The 26,167-nt window shown below is 46.8% G+C and overlaps 2 protein-coding genes across 6 annotated transcripts in view; one reads left to right on the forward strand and one right to left on the reverse strand.

Moving 5' to 3' along the window:
- Window positions 1-1,958: 1,958 nt before the first annotated feature.
- Naif1 (nuclear apoptosis inducing factor 1) lies at window positions 1,959-6,622 on the reverse strand. Its single transcript, XM_026386421.2, has 2 exons — window positions 5,936-6,622; window positions 1,959-4,244 (listed from the first exon to the last, which is right to left on the reverse strand). Exons 1-2 carry the CDS (start codon window positions 6,444-6,446, stop codon window positions 3,772-3,774), a joined length of 984 nt encoding a protein of 327 aa, XP_026242206.1. The 5' UTR covers window positions 6,447-6,622; the 3' UTR covers window positions 1,959-3,771.
- Window positions 6,623-7,648: 1,026 nt separating this feature from the next.
- The window catches only part of Slc25a25 (solute carrier family 25 member 25), a 34,104-nt gene continuing 15,585 nt past the window's right edge, over window positions 7,649-26,167 (forward strand). Inside the window, exons 1-2 of one of the 5 annotated variants that reach the window (XM_026386313.2) lie at window positions 25,357-25,387; window positions 25,778-25,952. In XM_026386313.2, coding sequence (XP_026242098.1) covers window positions 25,854-25,952 — 99 coding nt within the window. In that variant the 5' untranslated portion in view covers window positions 25,357-25,387; window positions 25,778-25,853. Of the gene's footprint in view, window positions 7,933-25,356; window positions 25,388-25,452; window positions 25,953-26,167 lie in introns of those variants that run through there. The other 4 variants (XM_026386307.2, XM_026386308.2, XM_026386309.2 and 1 more) reach the window with 4 other exon arrangements.

The following is a 26,167-nucleotide window of genomic DNA, read 5'->3' on the forward strand; positions in this document are numbered from 1 at the left end:
ACACATGCAATGCTTAGGACAGTGTCTATATTGTAAGCACTCACTAAACTGGAATCATCATTCCTAGCTCATCCTGAGAACACCCCTGTCAAATACTGTTTGTCATCCCTGGTTTTGGGATTAAGGAAACTATGACCCACAAAGGTTTGAAACACTGTGAATAGTGATGGGACTGGATCTCAAGCCCAAACCTGTCAGTTCAGGTACTTTCTACATAGCACTAGAACTTGTTGGGCCAACCCTATTTGAGAAAGTGCAGCTGGGTAAAATGCAGTTTACAAAGCAAACCTTTTTGAAAGGCTTCTGTCAAAGTGGTATAAAAAGTAAAAGGTGGGGCTGGGGATTTAGCTTAGTGGCAGAGTGCTTGCCTAGCATGCACCAAACCCTGGGTTCAATCCTCAGTACTAGGGGGAAAAAAAAAGGTGTAGCCTAATGGTGCTAGGAAAGTAAGGGAGGAAAATTGCAAGTTCAAGGCCAGCCTCAGCAACTTAGGAAAGACCTTGTCTCAAAATAAAAAATAAAGAGGTCTGGGGATATAGCTCATTGGTAGGGCTCCCTGGGTTTGATCCCTAGTACTATTAAAAAAAAAAGGTGAAAGATTTCAGTGCTTGAAGTAGTAGACTCTAGTGGCTTAGAGGATTGTCACATAAAATTCCATGATTTAGATAGGACCCCAATAAATCACTTTGGTTTTGTTTTGTTTGGGGTGCTGGGGATGGAACCTAGGGCCCCGCACATGTTGGCAAACGCTCTACTACTGAGCTATACCCCAGCCCAAATCACCCCAGTCCGAAGTGACAGTTCCCTCCCAACTCCAACATGGTATGGGGTTCAATGTTGTTAAATCATTCTGTTTCCCCTTAAATATGAGTAAATCCAAAGGCTATGCTGAGCAAGAGGGGCCTCATTTGACAGAAATTCCCAAGTCAAGCTCAAATCATCTCCAGGTGAAGTCAAATCTCATTGGCAACAAGGCCCGGGTAGTTAAAAGTTAACAGCAGCTAAGAGCATAGGCCATGCTAGGGAACCAGATAGTTCTGTGGCTTTGGGCACATCATTTGATTCTCTGATCCTTAGTGTTCCATCTGCAAACTAAGGACCATATTCACAGTTAGCTGCTTTCTGGAGTTGCTGGAAGGAGTCAATGACATAATGCTTTTTTTTTTTTTTTTTTTTTTTTTTAAAGAGAGAGGGGGGTACAGAGAGAGAATTTTAACATTTATTTTTTCTTAGTTCTCGGCGGACACAACATCTTCGTTTGTATGTGGTGCTGAGGATCGAACCCGGGCCGCATGCACACTAGGCGAGTGCGCTACCGCTGGAGCCACATCCCCAGCCCGACATAATGCTTTTAAGGCCTGGACAAGCAGAGGTCCAGCCATTGTTGGTTTTTATTATTACTAAACACTGGTTAGAATAACTATGTCCAGCAAGGCTGAGATCACTCCAGAATGATCAATAATAAATAAGGTCGATCTTATTTAAATGAGTCTTTCTGCTTCCCAGGGCTTCTCACCTGGGCAGCAGCCAGTCCTGAGAACCCGCCCACCGGGGCAGGATCTGCATTCCAATCCTCAGCTTTCCGGAAGCCTCAGAATCACTCGACCTGCTTGCACTGTGTAGTGTCAAGAGCTCAGCAGCCAGAGTCTATCCTAGGTGAGACCCGGGATTATTTCCTGTCCCCCTAGGTTTGAAACACTGCCCTAACCCAGGAATAGGCAGACTTTTTCTGTAAAGAGTCAGAGTAATAAATACTTCTGGTTTTGTGGGCCAGATGTCTCTGTTACAGCTCTGCTATTCCAACTCTGCTATTACAACTCTACTATTACAGCACAAAACAGTCACATATTTATAGACGAATAGGTGTGCCTGTGTTCCAATAAATTTTTTTTTTCCGAAAATAGGTGGTAGGCATGATTTGGCCTGTGGGCCACAGATGGCCAGCCCTGTTCTCTTCTACATAGAGCCAATAAAGACACAGAGATATGTGTATAAAAAAGCGGTATTTCTTTAATTTAAAATTACGACCTGGAAAGAGCAAGTCAGTTTAAGTGTTCCAGGCTTCCTCCTTATACCCAAATGGAACAGATGTGATACTGGCTCAGATTTCCAACCCTAGAGAAAAACCAAACCAAGTCACCAATCCTTACTAAGTCCCTGTGGCATTCTGGCCACACTGAGGAGAACTTTCCTTCTGTCACCTCCTGGGGCTGACCTGCCCCACCTCCCTGTAGCTGGCCTCCACAGAGAAGGTGACAGCGAGGCTGTCTTCAGGCCTCACAACAGTGGGGGTGAGCAATCCTAAACACACATGCCTAGAAAGACAGTGTGGCCACTTGTTTAGCTGAGCTCTGGAGCCTTGGGATGTGACCATTGGTCACATGTGGCCCAGACAGACACCAGCAGCAAATGGCAAAGTTGGAAAACAGGGGCAGGGTAGGGGAAGATGTGAGGGCCTGGGAAGTCCATGGCGAGTCTGAAAATGAAACAGACAGCTGCCATCTGGGAAGATCCTGACAAACGTCTTGTTTGGCAAAGCCAAAAGAACAGCACCTCTGTCAGCCCTCCAAGGCGCTGCTCTTCCAGGGCCCAGAAATTCGAAGGGTCCCACCTGTCAGATGGGCTTCACCTCTCTCACCTCTTACATTCAAGGTCAGTTGAGGCTTCGGACTCACTCGGCAGTCAGAGGGAGTCTCGCAAGAACACGAGGAGGCACTGGTGTTAAGCGTGGTAAGAGAAGAGTCCAGGGTGGGATTCTGAGCTGGGTGGTTTTTCCTGCACTAAATTTTGAAATGTGGTCCTCAGAGAGGAAAGGAGGATGGGTGTGGTCCAGGGCAGCCCTCTTGGAGTTCTTCCCAGGAGGGATCGCGTACAGCATACAGAATACATACAACTGACAAGGCGGCGGCTTTTGAAAAAGCCAGTGACCAGCCCAAATCCTCCGTGGTGGGTAGTGGGGTGCCCAGACAGCACACCAGCTTGCTTTCTCTAAAGTTGACAGCACCCAAAGCTGACCTGAGTCAAAAGCTCTCAGGGCAAACCACCAAGGGGCTTCCCAGAGATGCCTTGAAAAACCAGAGTGTTTCCAACCAGCTCAGGCCACATCCAGCATTCCTGAGCCAGGCTGGCTGCATACTGGGTCACTGCAGAGGTGTCCCTGGGCACTACCAGGGCTGGTTCTGTGTCTGGGGTGGGATGGGGGATGGGGCACAGCAGTAAGGAGAGTCCCCTGAGAACTGAGGCCCAGTGGGAAGGGGAAAGAGGCCGGGTTTCCTCCTCAGGCTCAATGGAGCTGCCTCCCAAAGGGAGGAAGGTGTTATTGCCCTTCTGCCAGCACCACTGAAGGGATCCTACTCAAAAGTATGGCACTTGCGTGGGGCAGCTTGGTACAGAGCCCCAGATGGCTATGCTACGGCCCCCACTGAGAGAACTGACATTTCCTTACAGTTCCCCTAGACTGAGTCTGGGTCGTGTCCCAAGCTCTGGTTCATGAAAACACATATCCCATCACCAGGACAGGTGACCCCCAGCGAGCCAATCTTCTGGATCTGAGCGAGGCAGCTCCAGTGGTGGGAGTAAGGGAGCTTGGGTCCCAGGAGCCTGACGAGTTCCTCTTCCCCGTCTCCTTCATTTCTCAAAACAGTGGACCCTCAAATGTCTATCAAAGAAGGAGCTGTCCGTGTTACATGCCCAAGGACAATCACAGAAGCCACTTATAAGACCCCAGAGGTTTCATCCAATCCTGGCAGAAGGCTGGCTCAACTCTGATCCTCACTGAATGATGGTGTCTGGCTGTCCATTCTGGGCCACCTGTCCAGGGTCAGAAGTGGGGGTTGGGTTGGGCGTGTTGCTCTGTAAGTAGCGGCGGAAATCTTTAATCATGGGCCGGAGGACCTGGATGAGAACACTCAGGGCTGCCTGGGTGCCCTCCATGGCCTGGGCCTGGCGCTCCTGGGCACAGGCCTGTACCTCCTGGGAGCGGCGGATCATCTGTAGCAGGTCGTTCTGCTGCTCCAGGTGCTGAGCAATCTCCTTCACGTGCAGATTGGTGACCCGCTGCTCCTGGATCAGCTTGGCAGAGTTGAGGGCGATGCGGCTCTTGAGGGCCTGCGGCTTGACTGACGTGTCCGTGTGCTGGGCCATCATCTCCATGGGGGCCTCAGCTGGCAGGGGTGGGGGAGCCTCAGCCGTGCAGTACTCCACCACTCCCTCCTCCAGCGTGTGATAGGTGGTCTCTGTAGGGACTGCAGGGAAGAAAGAGCCAAAGCAGAGGAGGTCACCTTCTGGAAGAAATGCAGCTGGCCCTACAGGGTGGGGAGGAGGCCATTAAGCCCTGCTCTGGAGGGAGATGAAAGGGAATTCAGGCCTCTCCTGGCTTTAGAGTTATTCATATCTAATCCAGAATCTAAGAGGTTCAGGATCTTAATCTACTGGTAGCCAAAGGGAAGCCCTAAATCTGGCAAAAGCGAAAACACCAATAATAATAGTTGCAAAAAATTTAGAGTACTTACTATGTGCCAGGCACTTTGTACTGTTTCGCTTGTTAAATGCTAATATAGACACTGTCACTTTCATTTTCAGAGATGAGCAAAAAGACTTGAACATGGTATGATTTGCCTAAGATCACCCAGCTCATTCAGCAGAGCCAGAAAGCAAACCCCAAGTCTCCCCAAACCGGAGTACAACATGCTCATAACCAGGGTCCTGGGCTGCTTCTAGCTAATAAGGCATCTTAGGCGGCAGAGTCAATGCTCCCTGACGTGCCAGCATACAGAAGGTATCTTGAGGGCACTTTCTATGCAGCTGCTTGCAGGTGCACTGGTCCTACCTCCTTTTATGTTTTCTTGACTTCCAAGTTCTTTGTGCTCAAGCAGAAAAGGAGATGGGAATGGGGAACAGGACAGTAGTAGCTGAAGTGCCCAGTACATGTTTCCCTGTCTGTTTAATTGCCTTGGTCCATGGGATTCCTAAACATATTTCCTGTTCTAGAACCGCATCTGATTTAGATCAGTGTTTGCTCTCCTTTTCCTACCTTGATATGTACTTGGGGAATATGACATTGCAGGGGTATGGCACCCACACATACACTCAAGTCCACCAAGGCCAACTGAGAATCACTGGTTGCCACAAGTCAGAGCCCACAAAGAAGCAGAGTTCATAGTCACAGGCATAATCTCCTATCTGAACTTCAAAATCCAACTCAAGTTAGTTCTGCTGAGAACTTTTGAAGGGATTCTAGGTGGGCTGTATGGGCCTCTATGCATGTGAGGTCAAACTCCTCCATCCTTCACTGCCAACATCAACAGTGTGTTCCCACCCCACCAGAAAGCCATCTTCCTTTTGTGAGTCCTTGGGTTTCCCTGCCTGTTAGTGAAGCTATTCATATATGGGTCTTACCTTCCCTACTAGAAAATAAGTGGCCTATATTTCAAGTGGTAATGCTGATGCCCAACATAGGGTCTAGCATAGATTGAATGCTAATGTTTGATGAATGAATGAGTTAGTAGGTTAGCAGCAGGAACATTCACCACACTGAAAATAGAATGTCTGTCCAGAATGGATACATCCTTTGGGTAGTTTATTCCCCAAGTAGATCCTGGTTGCCTGCTATATGCCAGATCCTGTGATAAGTCCTGTGGGACTGTCTTCAAAGACCACACAGTTCAGCAAGTGGAGATAAGTCATGGACACAAATGGTGGACACACAAAGTTGAGAGCTATTCAACTAGTGAGAATGACAAACTGCACGCTACCTATGGCAGTCCCAAAGAGAACAGAATTGCTTCTGTCTGGGAAGTGCTTGGAAGGTTTCATGTTCTTCCAACATCCCAACCTAACCTCTGACCCTTGGCAGCCAACCTTATCCAGGCTGCCCCAGTGTTTGCTGGCCCTTCCCATTTATGCACAAACGAACTGGGCAGGGGAGGTCACTCACTCTGTGTCAGGGTGACCGTAGCTGCGGCTGCAGTGGCCGCGGGTCCAAGGGCCACTGGGTGGATCTCTGTGGAACTGGGCAGACTGATGATGGTGGCCTCACCCAGCAGGTTGCAGATGCGCTGTTGCATGGGGGTCAGCAGTACAGGAGCTACAGCTGGGCCACTGCCAGCACCGCCACCTCCTGTCCCAGGCCCACCAGCTCCATCTTCCTCAGTGGGGCCTGGGGCCTCGCCACCCTCCACGGCGGCCCGGACCTGGGCAACCTTGCGACGGACCTCGGTTTTGAGGTCAGACCACTTCTTCTTGACCTCGGGCAGCTCCCTGCGGCAGGTGGCCACGGCATTGACCCTTCTCAGAATGCCATGCCAGGCCGCACTCTTGGCGGCCAGGGGGACCCCAGCGTTGAAGTGGTTCACCAGCAGGTGCTTCTTCAGCTCCAGCTCCTCCACGATGATTTCTACCTCCCGCTCTGAGAAGTTCATCTTTCTCTTCTTGGCTGGGACAGCCATGGCTTCTCCTATTCCCTCTTTTTAAAGAAATTATAATACCTTCTAGTGCCCCAATTCCCTTCTCTTCTTCCTCAGCCTCGCCCCTTACCCACCCCCCCTTCAGGGGATAGGCCGGGCTTGCTCAAGGCCAAGCACCAGGCCTTAGGTAACCCCCCTCGCTACGCAAAATGCGTAGGGCCCAGCACCGACCGGCCCGGCCGCTGCCAGCCAGCTGCGTAATGGCTTCCTGAATCTGCCTCTTCCGCCGGGGCATGCGGAGATCCGCCCACTTTCCTTCTTCCCGCCCCCCAGCACTTCTCCAGGGGAACCCGCCTTCCTGGTTGGTCGCGGCTCGAATATCGCGTCCATCTTTAGGTTCTTTAAGTCTGTCATTCAGTTGAAGGGCACGCCTATTTACTGGAAATAGCTTAATCATTGGTCTAAGGGTGTGTCTATCGTCCAGAGCACTCCTCCCACCTAGCTTTTATTCACTTCCATTGGAAAACCATTCTGTCGTTCAATTATTAGTATCAAGACGATTACGCCGTTAAATTCAGCTATTTTATTGGTGTTTTAGGGAATTATACTACTAAAACTTCCTCCGGAGTTTTAAATCACTACTAAATCATCCTCCAGAGGATACCTAGTGCTTTCGGCTTTGAACCTTGGCCAATTAATTTTTAATTCCACTCGAGAGCGAAAACTCTGCTTGTAACTTCAGTTCACAACTGCTGTCACACAAATCCTATTCCCCTCCGCAGGCTACGATCTCTCCGTACATGACCACTCCTCCCATCCTTACAATTCCGCAGTCTAACCAGCGGTTCTCAATGGAAATTGGACAAGGGACCTTCTGCCTGCCAATCACAAGACTTCTGCCTATCGCAGCGAGATTTTCTCTCAGGCCTGTCTCAGCCAATACCTGCCTTCCTCAGTTTGAATCGGCCCCAGGCCGAGCGAGGGTTGGCTCCGCCCTCTCCATTCAGCCGGGCAGTCCTCAGTGAAGGCTCCGCCTCTCAGACATCCTCCGGGCTGCCGTCCGGGCCTGTGACTGGTCCGTAGTGCGCTTGGGGGCGTGGCTACCAAAGAGGCGCTCGGTTGGGCGGGGCTCCCGGAAGCTGCCCCTCCCGCCAGCTTGCCGGCTTCTCTGAGCCCGCGCTCGCTGTAGGAGAAAACCCGGCGTGTTTCCGCGCAGTCCCCGTCGGCCCGCCGCCCCCGCCCGGCGCCCGTCGCCCCTGCCTCGCGCCCGATGGTGAGCAGTGTGTTGTGCCGCTGCGTGGCCTCCCCGCCGCCGGACGCCGCCGCCGCCGCCTCGTCGTCTGCTTCGTCGCCGGCGTCCGTGGGCGACCCGTGTGGCGGCGCCGTCTGCGGGGGCCCGGACCACCGGCTGCGCCTGTGGAGCCTCTTCCAGACGCTCGACGTCAACCGCGACGGCGGCCTGTGTGTCAACGACCTGGCGGTGGGGTTGCGGCGCCTGGGACTACACCGCACCGAAGGCGAACTCCGGGTAAGGAGGGTGCGCCGTCCGCGCGGGCGAGGAGAGAGCCCCCGGGACGTCCGGGTGACAGTTCTGGCTGCTGGGGACACGTCTGAACGTCAGGCTTCTCTGGCAGCCCTTGGGACTGGGAAGTGGTCTGGGTGGACGGTCGTCCCTTTGAACTGGGCAGGGCCCCTGGTGGGGCAGGTAGTCCCCCCTGACTGACAGATGGACGCCCCGTGCTTGGGCTAGGCAGAAAGGCTTGTCGTGGGCACCCTCCGGACCTTCTGATAAGCAAAAAAGCCCCTTCCCGTCAGGGGCGTTCCCCAAAGTGTGCCTTTGTCACCTCATGATCTCAAGGCCTAGCTTGACACCCCGCTTAGTGGGTTCATCCATCCATTGTACCCCCTCTCGCCTTTTCCCCTCTTGTTTCCATGCCACCGTGGGCCCTGATCTGGTTCCTCTCAGAAGCATGTGGGAGTCTGGAAAAAATGGGAACTGGGGTTTCAGGCAGATCTGTGTGGATGTGGGTGGTGAGACTGACAGGTCTCGTGGTTGAAGCTCATCCCCACTGCTTATCCGGGGACGTGGATCGTGATGCCTTGCAGAGTTGGAGTGCGCGTGGAATGAAAGAATCTGGGGCAAATGCTTGCTAAAAGTGAAAATGTGGTTCACCTGAGAAGGGAGTGGGCCCCTGGCAGAGATCGTGTAGACAGGGCCAGAGAAATGACCAATCTCTGGGCTTGCTGTCCTTTCTGTATAAGAAAGCCTGGAGCAATACCTTTTTCTTCTTTTCTGTCTCATGGTATGTTTTTCGGTTTGACTTTGTATCAAACCTTCCCAAATTTTTCCGTTTTTATGGCTTAGCCTGATTTACTACCTGGTGTAGGACTGATGAGTATTTTATCTAGTAATCTATTTCAAAGTTAGTTTGAGCTATTTGTACAAACAACAGTTAGAGAATCTTACAGTCAAGTGTGAAGAAAATCTGGTAAAATGCCAGTAAATTAAGCCAATTTGTTGGTCTGGTGGTTGTACATAAGATGTTTTTAACTCATGTCCAAGATAATCTTGGATCAACATCCAAGGTATTTAACTTACTTAGGATCAACCTAGGAAGACCAAGGGTAACACTGCAACATAGATTCCCTGGGTTAAGTCCAAGAGACAAAAAAATTTTTCCAGTTCTCAGAAGAGACAAGTTTTAAATTTTTTCTCCTTTAAGTCAGTTTTATGCAAAATAGTGTTGCGGGCTGGAGATTTCCCCATAGAAAACAAATGAGCAAATTACCTGAAAAAACTAGGGTGGCCAAGCTGGGAAGGTTCCAGGAGATCTGGGCCCAGGTGAACCTTTCTGCTCTTATGAACCTACTTACTTGGCATATACTGCCAGGCATAGTGAGGACATCTGGCTGCAGGAGGGTATCCAGTGTTTATATCAAGCTTGGTGGCTCAACAGGAATCACAATGTTCTGGCAATTCATGGCACATCTGATATTGATCCTGATGCATATCTTTGGAAGTGAGTTTGCCTAAGGGCAAATAAGGAAAAAGTGATCATTCTTCCCAGTCTAAAAGAAAACCTTTTTGATTGATCAAAGGGAACTTAGCCCTTTGGGTCATCCTGATTCCAAAATCTTTGACTCTTAAGTTAAGTCTTTGATCTAAGTTCTCTGATACAAAACTTTATTTGGTGCTGGGATGAAATCCAGGGCCTTGATCATGCTATGAAATACTACTTCTATCTTGTTTTTATTCTTTTGTGGTGTTGAAGATTGAACCCAGGGATTCTGTACCACTGAGCTACATTCCCAGCCTTTTTATTTTTTATTTTGAGACAAGAGTCTTACTAAATTGATGAGCCTGGCTGTGAACTTGGAATCCTTCAGTCCTCACTAACCCCAGTAGCTGGGATTACAGGAAGTGACACCATGCCTTTTTTATTCTTTTGAGAGGTTAAGTATGGATTCAATTTCTACAATTCTTTTTTTAAAATGTTTTTTAGTTGGTATTGGACACAATACCTTTACTTAATTTATTTATTTATATGTGGTGCTGAGGATCGAACCCACGGCCTCACATGTGCAAGTACTCTACCACTGAGCCACAACTCATCCCCTCTTTTGGTTTTTAAATAAGCTAAATTGTTATATAGCTTTAAGAAAGAGATTAGAAATGATGAATTTTATTAGTTTATTACCTGTAAAGGAGCACAAGGTAGTCCCATGGAAAATGTTTTTGTGTATTAGGGAAAAATATCTGCCTTTTTGTAAATAACTGGGGAACAGGAAGACACCCTGCCTCATGTACCCCTGTGCCACTTCCTGTTAAAATGTCATTAGTATTAGCAGCCTACAGAAAAGGCATTGCTACAGTTTTGCCCAACTGGAAGGAGTGAAAGAATCTGGAGGCCCTTTGTTGGGCTGGGGTGGTAGCTCAGTGGTAGAACGTTTGCCTAGCATGTGTGAGGCACTGGGTTTGATTCTCAGCACAACATATAAATGAGTAAAATAAAGATTCATTGACAACCAAAAAAAAGGGGGGGGAGTCTTTTTTAAAAAAATATTTATTTTTTAGTTGTAGTTGGGCACAATACCTTTATTTTATTTATTTATTTTTATGTGGTGCTGAGGATCGAACCCAGGGCCTCTCACTAGGCGAGTGCTCTACCACTGAGCCACAACCCCAGCCCAAAAAAGGGGTCTTTGCCATGGGGACAGGTGTTGGAAAAACTACACATTGGAAGCTGCTTCCTATGACCCAAGTGAGGCCAGTCTGAGATACAGGGTTTGTATAAGAGTCCTAGCTGACTGCTTATCAGTGGGTGATAGATGAATGAACCCAGGCCATGTGATTCCACAAAGCCTCCTGCTAGCTTATAACAGCCTGGGGTCAAGTTTTCTTTAAAAACAAATAGCAAGTTTTTGGTCTGCCTTCGTTGCAGAAGAGGCTGGGACAGAGAAAAATGACTTAAAATGGAAGTGGGGTGGAGACTCTCATGGCAGCCAGCCAGGGAAATTTTCTTTGTAAAGGGCATGTAAGAAAGAAGCCTGGGGGCTGGAGATGTGGCTCAAGCGGTGGCGCGCTTGCCTGGCATGCGTGCGGCCCGGGTTCGATCCTCAGCACCACATACCAACAAAGATGTTGTGTCCGCCGAGAACTAAAAAAAATAAATATTAAAAATTCTTTAAAAAAAAAAAAAAAAAAAAGAAAGAAGCCTGTCCTGGGACCAAAAAAAAAAGTGGGGGAGGAGGGTTTATTAAAGAAAGAAAAAGGATGACGACAACAGTAGTGACTTTGGAAATGAGACTCTGCTGGGGCTAATTATAGCATTGACTATTTTGGGCATTTTCATGTGACCAAACAAAATCTTTGTCTTAAAACAAATTTTAAACATAGGTTAGAACTCAACCAATTAGAGGAAGAAAGGAAGCAGTGTTACATGTAAACAGTTGTCTCCCTAGCTGAGGTTTGGGGCTCTACAGGGGGCTGGTGTTTAACATAGGTGAACATTCTAGACAATGCTGTGGTGAGTTGCTGACCTAGAGACTTGCATGCACGCCATCTAGACCAAGCCCCACAGTAAAAGGCAGTAAAATGATTCTACCCTATTTGACAAGGAAAGAACAGCCATTCAAAGAGATGATGATGTTGGGCTCAGTCAAATGCCTATAGTCCCAGAGACTCAGGAGGCTGAAGCAAGAGGATTACACATTCAAGGCCAGCTTCTGCATCTTTGACCCTGTCTCAAAATAAAAATAAAAAAGGCTGTGGGGGATGTAGCTCAGTGGTAGAGCGCCCCTGGGTTCAATCACCAGGGCCACAAAACAAAACAAAAAAGATAGTGAAAGAACCTCAAAAATCATTTGGCCAGGAGGGAATTAGACCAGAGAAGGCAATGGAACCTTCTGATTGCAGCTTCTCTCTTTTAACTACCAGTTGTTTCTTTTTGCCTAAACACTTCACCCTAAGCCTAAGAAAGCTATTTAGAACCATAGCTTTTGTTCCAAAGTATAAGTTTCAGGAATGCCAATGCTTCCCCTATCACAGAATGATAACCCACTCTTCCTTGTTTCTCTCCTTGACCCCAGAAGTGTGCACACTAGGCAGCCCTCTGCCTTGAGATAATAGAAGGGAAGATCGTTAATGGCCACCTGGTATTGCTTCATCAGACAGTACTGTTGAACTCCAACTTTTTCATGTCTGGCCATTTGTGGTAAGGATATTTACCCCAAATAGGCAGACTCAGATAAGATGGTCTACAGAAGAAAAGAGCCTTTTTCATAGAAAAGGGTAGGCAACATTCCCAATAGTGTAATGGCCCATTAGAAGAGAACAATGCAGTTTGCAGATTGGATTGAGCTCCTTTGTTAAGTTGTTTGTGTTATATTGTTGCAAAATCGGTTCCTGGCTCAAAGTCATGATTTATAGAGTCAACTAGAAGATAATTTTTAAAATGAAATCAGGCATAGTGTCCCACACCTGTAATTCCAGCTACTTAGGAGGTTGCGGCAGGAGGATCCCAGGTATGAGGGCAGCCTTGGCAATTTAATGAGACTGTATCTCAAAATAAAAATTAGAGCCAGGCATAGTGGCACAGGCCTATAATCCCAGAGGCTCTGAAGGCTGAGGAAGGAGGATTGCGAGTTCAAAACCAGCCTCAGCAACCTAGTGAAGCCATGTCTCAAAAAAGGGCTGGGGATGTGGCTCAGAGGTTAAGAACCCCTGGGTTCAGTCCCTGGTCCCTAAATAAATATATTAGAAAGGGCTGGGGATATAGCTGAGAGGTAGGGCACCCCTGGGCTCACTCCCCAGCACTGAGAAAAAAAAAATGATTTTGGAAACATGGAGTTAGGTACCTTGACCCTAAAACCAAGTAATAGTAAGAATATACCAGAGTCCTTTCAGTCTGAAGCTTCAGCCAGAGAAATTCTTTTGATGTTAAGAGTCATTAATTGTCAAGTCTCACAGAAATCACAGGGGAATGAGGCAGGCATATTTTGCTGGTATACATTTCTGATCCATCTAAATACGTGGGATGGAGTCAGCGAACAAAGCAGTTTTTATGTAGCACTAGTCTCATGGCACTGTGTCTGCACAGACTTTATTTTTAACCATTTCTTATTAGAAGCTGGGGATTGATTTAGTCCCTGTAGTCCTCCCCACCATCCAGCCGTCCACCCCAAGTGAAATCGTCCCTCTTGTGTCATCCTTCAGGGACGGTCAGCCTTACCAGAGTCACTGTTGGTTCTTTATCTGAAATACTGTGTCTGTTGCTCATGAGTCCTGAGAGTACCGCTAGGGCCAACACGGAAGAGGGATCTAAGAGTCTATAAGAATCTGAAAACCTGCATTTTTCTATAATCCCCTGTAAAAACAGGTGGCGTCATGCACACTTGACGGGACACCCTATCCATACCTTTTGTGGCTCCCTGGGCTGAGGTAATGAACCCTGGGATTTAGTAGTACACACTTTGCGAGGACTTGGCTGGGCAAAGGAAGCCAGTCAACAAAAGAGGTTGAATTTTATGATCCATCCATGTGAAAGTCCAGAATGGGGCAGCTGTAAAGGGACATGGAGAGATAGTAAGGTGATAAGCAAGGGCTGTGGGGCATTTTTTTTTTTTTTTTGGTACAAGGGATTGAACCTAGGGGTGCTTTACCACTATGCCACATCTCCATCCTCCCCCCCCTTTTTTTTAAGAGAGAGAGGGAGAGAGAGAGAGAGAATTTTTAATATTTATTTATTTTTTAGTTCTCGGCAGACACAACATCTTTGTTGGTATGTGGTGCTGAGGATCGAACCCGGGCCGCACGCATGCCAGGCGAGCGCGCTACCGCTTGAGCCACATCCCCAGCGCCCCCCCCCTTTTTTTGTGGTTAAAAAATTTATTAATTTTTATTTAGCTGTCACCAGTGGGACACATTACTATATTAGATCATGTCAGCTATCCACAATTTTAATCTTCTAATGATCTGTTTGACTCTTGGACGCAGGAAAAGCTCCCATCCCTTTTTTATTTATTTTTTACTTTTGAGACCAGGTCTTGCTAAGTTGTTTAGGGCCTCTAAATTGCTGAGGCTGCCTTTGAACTTGCGATCCCCTCCTACCTCAGCCTCCTGAGTTGCTGGGATTATAGGCGTGTGCCACTGTGCTTGGCTTACTGTGGGAATTATTTTTGAGGTGATGATAATGTTCCCAAGTTTGCCATGGTGATGGTTGCACATATCTGTGAAGATACTGAAAACCACTAAATTGTATACTTTATTTGTATCTTTTTCAGCACTGGGGCTTGAACCTAGGGTATTACGGTTTGGATGTGAGGTATCCCACAAAAGCTCACATGTGAGACAATGTAAGAAGGTTCAAAGGAGAAATGATTGGGTTGTGAGAGTCTTAACCCAATCGGTGGAGTAATCCCTGGATAGGGATTAACTGAGTGGTAACTGAAGTGGTAGGATTTGACTGGAATATAATTGTATATATTTGTATTTGGCAAGTGGAGTTTCTCTTTGCTTCCTATCTCATGTGAGCTGCTTCCCTTTGCCACACACTCTGCCATGATGTTCAGCCTCACCTCAAGCCCCAAGGAATGGAGCCGGCCTTCTACGGACTAAGACCTCTGAAACTGAACCCACAAATAAACTTTTCCTCCTTTAAAGTTGTTCTGGTCTGATCTATTAGTCACAGCGAAAAAGCTGACTAAAATACATACTTAGGTATCACCAAGCAATACCCCTAGTCCTTTTTTTATTTTTATTTTTTATTTTTGGTATTGAGGATTGTATCCAGGGGTACTTTTCCACTGAGTTATATCCCCCCCTTTTAAAAAAATATTTATTTTTCATTTTTTGGTGGACACAACATCTTTATTTTATTTTTTATATGGTGCTGAGGATCGAACCCAGCGCCCCGCGCACGCCAGGCGAGCACATTACCGCTTGAGCCACATCCCCAGCCCCAAGTTATATCTCCCTTTTTATTTTTATTTTGAGGCAGAGTCTCATTAAATTGCTGAGGCTGGCCTCAAATTTGCAATCCTCCTGCCTTAGCCTCTCAAGTCACTGAGATTATAGACATGCACCACCACGCCCAGCTGAGTTGTGCACTTTAAATAGGTGATTGTATGGTATGTGATCTTGGTTTAAATGTTCCTTTGGCTACTGTTTCCTAGCTGTGACTCACCCCCTCAAGGTCTTTCTTTTCTTATTAGAAACATTATGGTGGTATGATGGTATGAATACTTACTTCATAAAGTGTTTATGTGGATCAAATAAAAGTGTATAAAGAAGCCAGGCACAGTGGTGCACACCTGTAATCCCAGCAACTGGACTGAGGTAGGAAGATCACAAGTTCAAGGCCAGACTGGGAGACTTAGTGAGACCCTGTCTCAAAGTAAAAAATAAAAAGGGCTGGGATGTATCTTAGTGGTAGAGCACTCTTGGGTTCAAGCCTCAAAACTGCTAAATAAATAAAAATATAAAGAGCGAGGGCTGGGGATGTGGCTCAAGCAGTAGCGCGCTTGCCTGGCATGCGCGGGGTGCTGGGTTCGATCCTTATCATCACATAAAAATAAAATAAAGATGTTGTGTCCACCGAAAACTAAAAATATTTAAAAAAAAATTCTCTCAAAAAAAAAAAAAAAAAAAGAGCCAGTGCAGTGTCTGATACATTGGTGTTCATTTCCAGGTAACTTTTCTCCCCTGTGGTTCTTTGAGAATACGATGCCCAGAATTGGTTAGAATCACCTACCTTCTGCTCCCAGTGAAGAATGGAAGGCAAGGGAGGGCAGAGTCTAGGCACACGAGTGATGTGAGGATCACAGGATGAGGTGCCCAGGAGGGCACATCTCACATCTGCAATCTGGAGCAGTTTGGAGGAGGACATGGGCTGTGGGAAGCCTGGATGTTGGGGAGATGAAAACAGGAAAGAAACTCGAAAACCTTAAAGTTGCAGAGTCACTCTGTTTACCCATGGATGTCATTGGTCCACACTTTTCCTGGAACAGAGAAGGGCTTCACAGCCTGTTGTTACTGCGTAAGCAACTAAGCCACGGAGGATCTTTCCTCAAACATGGAGTTGACTTTGAAGTTGGGAAAATGGGAGCCTCAAGTGGATGTTATCTCACTAGCCAGCATTCTTTGCAGAAGTGGGAGGGAGGCCCAGAGGTTAGGTTGGTTTAAGGCCAACAGAGAACTAGAATCCAGGACTGACTCGGCCCAGTGTCCTGAGCTGCACTGCCTTCCTCCTCCCACAGCTACAGGTGCTCTTCTCAGTTTATGACCTAGACATATCTATGCAAAATCCAGCTCAGCATATTAAGGCCCCTGAGGGTGCTCAGGAAGCAATGACTCCAAGGACAGGGGTCCTGTTACTAAATATGGGATATAAAAGATCTGGCACAAAACCTGAAAAAGGTTATGATAAAAATGCATTTTCCTGGGGCTGGGGTTGTGGCTCAGTGGTAGAGCGCGCTTGCTTCACATGTGTGAGGCCCTGGGTTCGATCCTCAGCACCACATTAAAAAAATAAATAAGGGCTGGGGAAGTGGCTCAAGCGGTAGCGCTTCTCGCCTGGCATGTGTGCGGCCCGGGTTCGATCCTCAGCACCACATACCAACAAAGATGTTGTGTCCCCCAAGAACTAAAAAATAAATATTTAAAAAAAATTCTCTCTCTCTCTCTCTCTCCTCTCTCACTCTCTCTTTAAAATAAATAAATAAATAAATAAATAATAAATAAAACTAAAGATATTGTGTCCATCTACAACTAAGAAAAATTTTTAAAAAGATGCATTTTCCTTGGGGCTGGGGTTGTGGCCCAGAGGTAGAGTGCTCACCTGGCATGTGCAGGATGCTGGGTTTCATCCTCATCCCCACATAAAAATAAATAAATAAAATAAAGGTATTGTGTCCAACCACACTAAAAAAAAAAAAAAAAATCTAAAAGAAAGATGCATTTTCCTTTAAATGAATAACAAAGGTAGACCAGAAGGAGCTGCCTGCCAGCTTCACATTCTTGGCTGGTTTTCCAGGAAGCAGGGGATGAGTCAGGGCTCTGCAGGGACAATGGGAAAAGGACCAGGCAACTAATGTCCTCCCATTGCCTCTGGCCTTGCCTTTCTCCATGTCCCCCCTGATGAGACCTGTGTGAGAAAACCCCAAAGCCATTGAAATGCCAGTGGTGGGTAAAGCAGATAATCTGGGAGAGGGCAGTTTTGCTGTTTGCCCGCTGGGGATGGAACGGGCCTCCTGCGCTCCAGGCAAGTGCTCTACGGCTAAGCCACATCCCCACCCCACAGGGTACTTTATTATTTTATTTTTATTTTTTTGGTACTGGGATGGAACCCAGCCCTTTTCATTTTGGGGACAGGGTCTCTGCTGAGTCGCCCAGGCGGGCCTGGGACTTTTTATCCTCCTGCCTCTGCCTCTCTTGTCCCTGGGATTAAGGCAGGCCCTCTGCACCCAGACCAGAGGGTACTCTAGATCACCAAGAGGAAGCCACTGCTAAACCCTCAGATGTAGATGTGACACACCTGACTGTCAAAGACAGCTATTGTGCCCCCCTTAATTGATCTGTGGCCCCCACAGCCATGTGAACCCCTGCTGTTGCTCTGGCTGAAGCCTGTGGCTTTGAGCTGAGTCCACAGGATGAGTCCAGGATGCTGGTGCTGGAACACTGTCAAAGTGTGTCCGGCTCAGTCCTCATGTTTCACAGGCCAGAGAGGTTGGAGTCCTATAAGGGCATCGTAGGGGACCTTAGAAGGACAAGGTGCCTGTGGTGCCCCGTAGCTATGCACTGAGACAGTTCATTTTTTTCTGTTTTTATTCACATCTTGGGTGTATTCTTTTGTTTGTTGGAATCTCTTCCTCTCTAACCTGTAGAAGGAAAAATAGGATCAGGGAGGTAGTTCTATAGTTAAAATTTCTTTTCTGAATTTTTTTGAAGCACTGGCCTGGTTTAAACATGTCATTTTGAGTTTTTTTGTTATTGTTGTTAATATCTTTATTTATTGTTATATGGTGCTGAGGATTGAACCTGGTGCCTCACGTGTGCTAGGCAAGCAGTCTGTCACTGAGCCCCAGCCCCAGCCCTAAACGGGTAATTCTTAACACACAGTTCTCCCTGTTGCCCTCATACCCTGAACATCTATGTTGTCTATCTGCCCAGGGCAGCTGCTGGATGGGTTCCCCCTTTTCCTGTCCTTGACCTTACAGTGCTGGAGCAATGAAGAACAAGCAGCTGGGAGACAGCTCTGCCACTGAGCCACAATCCCCGCCCTGAGAGCATATTTGAATATTACATTCATAGACTTGAAAACTTGCAACTCAGTGGGTTACATTAACTGGTGGATTCATTTCAGCAGAGACTAAAACACACCTGCTACAGTTGTGCCCCAGAAATAGTAAATCATGACTATATGTCAATATATAAAAGATTCTTCAAAAATATTTTTGTCTCCTGTACCACTCTAAAAGACTTTGTAAAACGGTTTATCTCCTTACACATTTTGTACATGTGCCTTAAACATTTGTGTTTGTTGGTTTGAGTTTGGGGTTTGATTGAAACCGTAGAGCTGCAGCTTTGACTCATTCAAATGATGGAACGGGACCTTCCTGTGACCTCTTTGGCAGAGCCAGTCCTCAGTATCAAATCAGCCAAAGCAGCCTGGCTTTCTGTCAAGTAAAATCTGGCTTCATTTTTCAATTTAAAAATGTTCATAGATGGGCATGGTGACACAGGCCTGTAATACCAGCCACTCAAGAAGCTGAGGCAGGAGGATCAGAAGTTAAAGTCCAGCCTGGGTCTAAGTGAGACCCTGGCTCAAAATTAAAAATTAAAGAGTCTGGGGATGTAGATCAGTGATAGAGCTCTTGCCTATTATGTGCGAGGCCCTGGGTTCCATCCCCAATATGGTAAAAAAAAAAAAAAATTAGTCTTCCCTTAGACTCAGGCAATATCTTACCTGAACGTTAATAGTTCTAAGATAGGTAGTAGGTGTAGGTGGTGAGGCTTGGAGGCTACTGTGGGAGTTGCCCATGGGAGGATTTCCGGACTGCAGTTGTCCTTCTGTGTGATGCTCTGGGTGATTTGGAAAAAGCCATTTGACTACTTCTCACAGCAGGTCTATTCCATTAGAACTTTTTTCTTCTGAAAAATATCATAAATCCTGTGAAACACATCTCCATTAAGTATTTTCTAGACTCCTAGAGGAGTGGATTACTGCTGCAGGTGATTAGCGTCAGCTTAACCAGGTTCAGGCATGGTATGGTTCCACTTGCCAGCTCTGCCCCTGGGTGTGGGTGGTCCCTCATTCCCAAGAAGCTAAGTGTAATTAGAGTTGTACCATTAGAGTAATTGGCATGCAACCAAAAGAAACTGATCTTCTAGATACAGCTGGTTTAGGTGCAAGAAATATACTACATTAACCCCTGGGGAAATAAAAAACACAAGAAAACGTGTTTTGTTTTTGCAGTACTGGGATCCAGGAGCACTCTATACTGAGATATCCCCAGCCCTCTTTTACATTTTGAAAAAGAGTCTCAGTAAGTTGCCCAGGCTGGCCTCAAACTTGCCATCCTCCTGCCTCAGCCTCCCTGGTAGCTAGGAGAATAGGCCTGTGTCACTGGGCTTGGCTGAAGTGTCTTAACCATAAACATTGGCAAAATATGCAGTTGAACATATTTCCATTTATCACTGTCTATCTATTGCTGGTCAAGGAAGATTTTAGGATAAATAAAGCATGGTGTTGTCGCTTATCTCATGTATTTTCTTTCTTCTGTTTACTTTGGGATTAATTTGTTCTTTTCTGGCTTAGAGTAGAAACTGAGGGGGCTGGGGATGTAGGTCAGTGGCAGAGGCCCCGGGTTCCATTCCTAGCACTGCAAGGAAAAAAAAAAAAGTGGAAGCTGAGGTCACTATCTCTCTCTTTTCTAATGTAGCTCTTCCTTATAAGGACTTCTTTGGCTGCATTTGACAAATTTCCGTATGTTGTGCTTTCATACCATTCAAAATACTTCCTAATTTCTCTTGATTTCTTCTTTGACATATGAGTTATTTAGAATTGTGTTTAGTTTCCAAATATTTAGGTATTTTCCAGATGTCATTCTGTCACTTATTTTTTTTAAAGGCTTTTTTTTTTTTAGAATTTTAATATTTTATTTCTTTTTTTAGATTTCGGCAGACATAACATCTTTGTTTGTATGTGGTGCTGAGGATCGAACCCGGGCCGCGCGCAGGCCAGGCGAGCGCACTACCGCTTGAGCCACAACCCCAGCCCTCACCGATTTCTAATTTAATTCCACTGTGGTCCAAGAGCATAATTTGTAGGAGTTGAATTCTTTTAAATTTATTAAGACTCAACGCCTATAATCCCAACCACTCAGGAACCTGAGGCAGAAGTTCAAGACTGGTCTCAGCTACTTGGCCAGACCGTGCCTCAAAATAAAAAGGGCTGAGTATGTAGCTCCTGGGTTCAGTCCCTAGTACACAAAATATAAAATAAACAGAAACAAAATTTATTGAGACTGGTTTTATGGGCCAGAATATGTTTAGAGTGCACTTGAGAAGAGGTGTAACTGCTGTTGTATTAATGCTGTCAGGTCAAGTTGGTTGCTAAGGTTATTCCAGACTTCTGTGTCTCTACTGGTTTTCTATCCACTTATTCTACCAGTTATTAACAGGGGGTACTGAGGGCTGTTAAAATTTACTGCAGGCTGGGTGTGGTGAGCACGCGGGTAGTCCAGCACTCTGGAGGCTGAGGCAGGAGTCTGAGACGTGCCTGTTCAATGTAGTGAGACCCCTGTCTCAAAGTAAATCAATAAAATCCTCTATACCTTGAACCAGTCTCCGCACTATTTTCTGTGTGTCCATTGGTCTTCATTCCTTTTCTCCTTTCTCTGTCTGTTGGTCACCTGAGCACTGTTTATGCACTTCATCTCTTCTGTTGACTTATTAGCTGGCTTTGTCACTGCCTCTCTCTCTGATGGTTGTTTTAGGGATTTAGTACACACCATTGGTTTACCACAGCCTACCCAGTGGGTGTGACACCACTGAACATGGTTTCAGCATCTTGAATGGTGCACTGCCAGCCCTCTCTACCCAAGGGTTCTGCATTCGTGGATTCAACCAACTGTGGATCGGAAACATTTTGGGGGGGGGTGTCTGTACTGTACATGTACAGAGTTTCTCCTATGTCCTTATTTTGTAGACAACACAGTGTAACAACTGTGTAATACACTTATATTCTGTTAGACATCATAAGCAGTCTAGAGTTGGCTGAAGGTATACAGAGACTGGACATGGTGTTGCACGCCTGTAATCTCAGAGATTTAGGAGACCAGCTCACAAGTTTGAGGCCAGCCTTGGCAACATAGTAAGATCTTGTCTCTAAAAATAAAAAAGGACTGAGGGTGTAGTGCAGTGAGTGGTAAAACACCCTTAGATTCAATCTCTAGTGCCCAAATAAATAAAGTACATGAGAGGATGTGGCAAATGTCCTGCTGTTATGAGACTCGGGTGTCCGGGGACATTGGCATCCAGGAACCCTCCCCAGGATGCTGAGGGATGACCACACTTGCCCTTCCCTCCTCAGCCTTTGCTGTGGTTGTGGGTGTGCGTGTGTGTGCGCGTACCAGTGATGGAGACTGAACCCAGGGCCTTGAGCGTGCTAGACAAGCAGTGCTGTACTTCTGAGCTACCAAGTTCCCCTTTTAAAATTTTGAGATAGAGTGTCTAAGTTGCCTAGGCTGGCCTTGAACTTTTTTTTGGTAGTGCTAGGATTGAACCCAGGGCCTTGAGCATTCATGCAAAGTAAGCACTCTTCTAACTGAGCTATATCCCCATCCCCAGCCTTGAACTTTTGATCTTCTTGCCCCAGGCTCCTGAGTTGCTGGGGTAACAGGCGTGCACCTCTGCGCCCCACTTGTCCTGTGGTTTCCTACACATCTAAAGGCCTCTTTATTCACCCACATGGTTACCATTTCTGCTCTTCCCCTGCTCCCCCCTCCCCCTTGGTTTGTTCTATTTGTTGTGTTGTTTTGTTTGCTCTACTGGGAATTGAACTCAAGGAACTCGACCACTGAGCCACATCCCCAGCCTTATTTTGTATTTTATTTAGAGACAGGGTCTCACTGAGTTGCTTAGTACTTTGCTGTTGCTGGGGCTGGCTTTGAACTCAAGATCTTCCTGCCTCAACCTCCCGAGCCAAAGGGATCACAGGCTTGTACCACCATGACCGGCTCCTTCAGTTTTTGTATGTGTGAAAAGCCTTCAGAGTGTGGACTTCTGGGCTGCCTGTCTGAGGAAGGCCCCTGTTTTCTTAGCTTTGTTCCTCTGTATATAACGGATCTTTTCCCAGCTCTGGCTGTTTTAAAGATTCCCTCTTTATTGTTGGCTTTTAGAAATTTACTTGTAATGCTCCTGATTAGTTTATTTTAATATTTGTTGTGGTTGTGGTTTGTCAAGCATGTATTTGTGGTTTTCAGTAAATTTGCTGGGGGTGGGGGTTGGCTTTTTAAAATATTTCCTCAGTCCCTCCTCCCAGGACTCCAGTTCCAGGTGTGTTAGTCTCTTTGCTGTCCCCACATGTTTTTTTTTTTTTTTTTTTTTTTTTTCTGTTTCATTGGAAAGTTTCTGTTGCTGTCCTCAAGTTCATTACTGTTAAAACCATCAGACACTGTGGCTTTCCTCCAGAGTCTTCAGTACGGAGCCTGTTTGACATACTTGAAGAATTCTCTTTAGCTGCTGCTTCTATCTATCTATCTATCTATCTATCTATCTATCTAGGTGTTGGGATCAAACCTAGGACCTCACATATGTCAGACAAACATTACCAGAGCCCTCTTTTTAGCTTCTTGAACATAATGAATTACAATTATATTGACTTTTAGTTGTATTTATTTTTAAGTGGTGCTGAGGATTGAACCGAGTGCCTCACCCGTGCTCTGCCACTGAGCTACAGCCCTCCTCCCAACTATATTAACTGTGACGTCTGCACTAATCCTACCATACCTGTCATTTCTGGGCCAGCTTCAGTGGATTGATTTCTACTCTTGTTAAGGGTCACACTTTCCTGCTTCTTTGCATTCCTATTCATTTTTTACTGGACTTTACTTTGTTAAGTACTGGACATTTTTGTATTCCTCTAAATGTTCTTGACCTTTATTCAGGTGCAGTTATTTGGAAACAATTTGACTCTTTCAGGGCTTGTTTTGATTTGTGGGACAAGAATAGGGGCTTGGGAAGCTGAAGCGGGAGGATTTCAAGTTGGAGGCCAGCCTGGGCAAGTTAGCGAGACTCTGTCTCAAAATAAAAAGTAAAATGGGCTGGGGATGTGGCTGAGTGGTAAGGCCCCTGGGGCTCAGTCCCAGCGTGGAGGAGTAGTCCAGCTGGTTTTGTAGTGTAGGAGTGTCCACTACAGAAGCAGAATCCTGTGAGTGACCTTCCTGCACCTTCCTATATTGCGAGATTTTCTAGTCTGGCTGGTGGGAACAGGAGTGACTTTAGCCCTGTGATCTGATTGGCGGCTTCCTCATACAAGTGTGACCCCAGGAGAACACTGGGCTGCTCCCCAGAGCCCTCTCTGTGCAGCTGTGTCCTCTTCAGTTCCCTATCCCGTGAACTCTAACTGTCCTGGGCTTCCCGTCTGCCCAGTAGCCCGGAAACTCCAGGCAGGAAGCTGGGGCTGGCCTTATCATGAGCATTTCTCAGGAAGCACTGTCCTTCCTTGCATGTGGTCCAGTGGCCTGAAGACATTGTTTCTTGTTTTGTCTGGGCTTCTTGTTATGGGCACAAAGGTGAATGTTCCTAGTACTCCCTGCTGGCTGGAAGCCAGTTTCGTGTTATGGAGAAGTCCATTCAGTTAAAAGCCACTAACCTACTAAAGAAGGGATTTTTCTTAATGTTTGTGGGTGAGAACTCAAAGCAGCACTGTGTCCTTCATTTCAGCAATAAACTAACTATGAGTTACTGAGTGTTCTGTGTACTCTGAGAGCTTTGTGTATTAGCTAGTCTAGTCTTTAATCAGCTCTGTGAAATAACAAAACTGTTCTGTCACTCTCCCCATTTTGTGTATAAATAAGAGTAGCTAGGCACAGAGGGCTAGAGTAATTTAAATGAGGTCACACTGTCATGATCATGTTTGGATCCAAAGATTGCACATTCCGTCAGCATACAAAACTGCTTCCTATCTAAGTTTGTTCTGTTTATTGACAGGCAGCTGATACAGACACCAGCATTTTCAAAGCAAGCATTGAGGAGCCCTATCTGTTATTTTCATAGAATCCCTTAATGGTGCCCATATTGTAAGAATCGTGGTACTCTTTTTAGCAGCTGTGCAGCACTTCTCTGTATGGGTGCACCATGATTTATGTACCATTCCCCTTTTTAAAATCAAGTTATGCTGGGTGTGGTGGCGTACACCTGTATTCCCAGCTGAGGCAGGAGGATGATGGCAAGTTCAAGGCCAGTCTGGGCATCTTAGCAAGAACCTGTCTCAAAATAAAAAGGGCTGAGGATGTGGCTCAGAGGTAGAGCGCCCCTGGATCCAATCAATCCTCAATACCACCAAAAGAAAAGCTGTTTTCAAATATGTGCTATTATAAACAAGGTTACTTTAAAAAAAAAAAACAAAACCTCACTGTATTTATATGATTTCCCAGATATCCCTACAGGATAAATTCCTGCAAGTGGGGTTGCTAGAGTTGAGGCTTTTGGAGTGTTGGCAGCTGGCACTACATTGCTCTTCAGAGGCTTGTACTCAGGGGCACCCTCACAGCAGCAGGAGGATGATGTGCCCCTGGACTGTCCCCGACATAGTTTACTGAACTTTTTTCACACTTGTCTTTAGAATAATGGTTGTGAACCCCATATCAAAGGGTCACCTCTGCGAGAGATGCACTTCATTTGTCTACTGGTAAACTAAGAAATGACCAAAGATGAATTCCCTTACTTGTGATGATTTACCCATTTTGGTGTTTAGATTTAATCTGTGACCGGGTCCCTGCCTCTGCGCTGTGAACTAGAGGCTGACGGGAGAAGTAGTCGTGGTATGGTGTAGATCGAGGCATGCATGGGTTGGAGAAAACTGGAGAGTGGAACTGGAGTGTTGCTGGTTGTCCTAGGAAGTGTTGCCAAGGACTCCTGATCACGTTGAACTTGGTGACCGTCATCCTGCGGTGCGGCGGCAGCAGACTGGGAAGTTACCGCAGCGGCCGAGCCGGCTCCGGTGGATTCTGTAAGATGAACCTCATCTGGAGCTTGCGTCTGCACCTCCCTGCGGACTTGCCGGGCTGCAGGCAGGAAATCCGCCGCCTGTGATTGGAGGGCTGGTGCTGGTGGGATAATGAACTTGGTAGTGTCGGCAGAGGTGATTGGCCGGGCCCTGCTGCAGTGAGGTTGCAGACTGGATGGGCGGCCGGGGCTGGGGGAGAGCGCCGGCGGCTGAATGACTGCGAGCTCCAAGTTGCTTTTGCCCCCAGGAGAGGTCTGTTTGGATATTGCTTTATCCTTACCCCCCTCCTTTTTTTTAAAGCTAAACCTTTGATCACTGGCCACCTGTAGAAGTGAGTTTTATTGAAGAAGCCCAGCTGCTGTCCTTATTGCCAGCAGCCTAGGAGGCTCCCTTTAGAGTGAGCTACTTCTCAGGCCAGGCACGACAGCAGTGCTAGTGAATTTGAAATAGCAGGAAACAGCCCCTGCATGCAGAGCTTCCCGCCTGAGAACTCCCCAGGCTAGGCCTCCAAGCAGCTGTGTAGCCAGAGACCCTTGGTATTGTGGTCACATCCCTCCAAGTGGACAGTCACCATCAGTGGTGTTTGGAGGAAGCCAGGATGCTGCAGATGCTGTGGCAGTTTCTGTCTAGCTTTTTCCCTAGGGCTGGGTGCCAGGACTCCAGAGAGGGCACGGATCATGAAGTCAGAGGCACCCAGGCTCCTGCTCCGGGCAACCAGATGTCAAGCTTTTTTGGGAAACAAGATGGAAGGGCTGAGGCCACCGAAAAGAGACCCACCATTTTGCTGGTGGTTGGACCTGCAGAGCAGTTTCCTAAGGTAACCCACCCTGGAGAAGACCTCTTAGTTTAGGGGCTTGTCTGGGATCATTTTACTGGAGGAAAAAATTTGCCGGGGGGAAGAGAAAACTTTTTTTTAAAAAGTCATTTTGATATTGGGGGTCAAAAAGATGTATTAGGCAGTTAAGAATCCCTCACCCTCAGTCCAAATTCTCTGCCTATAAAAACTTTCCTGCCCCTTGACGACCACCTGCA

This window comes from Urocitellus parryii, chromosome 4 (genome assembly GCF_045843805.1).
Source record: "Urocitellus parryii isolate mUroPar1 chromosome 4, mUroPar1.hap1, whole genome shotgun sequence".
Taxonomy (NCBI): Eukaryota; Metazoa; Chordata; class Mammalia; order Rodentia; family Sciuridae; genus Urocitellus; species Urocitellus parryii.

Coding starts and splice junctions, on each gene's coding strand:
- Naif1 (XM_026386421.2), bottom strand. CDS start 6,446: ATGGCTGTCCCAGCCAAGAAGAGAAAGATGAACTTCTCAGAGCGGGAG. Junction 4,245..5,935: donor TACGGTCACCCTGACACAGA/GTGAGTGACCTC, acceptor TCTTCCCTGCAG/TCCCTACAGAGACCACCTAT.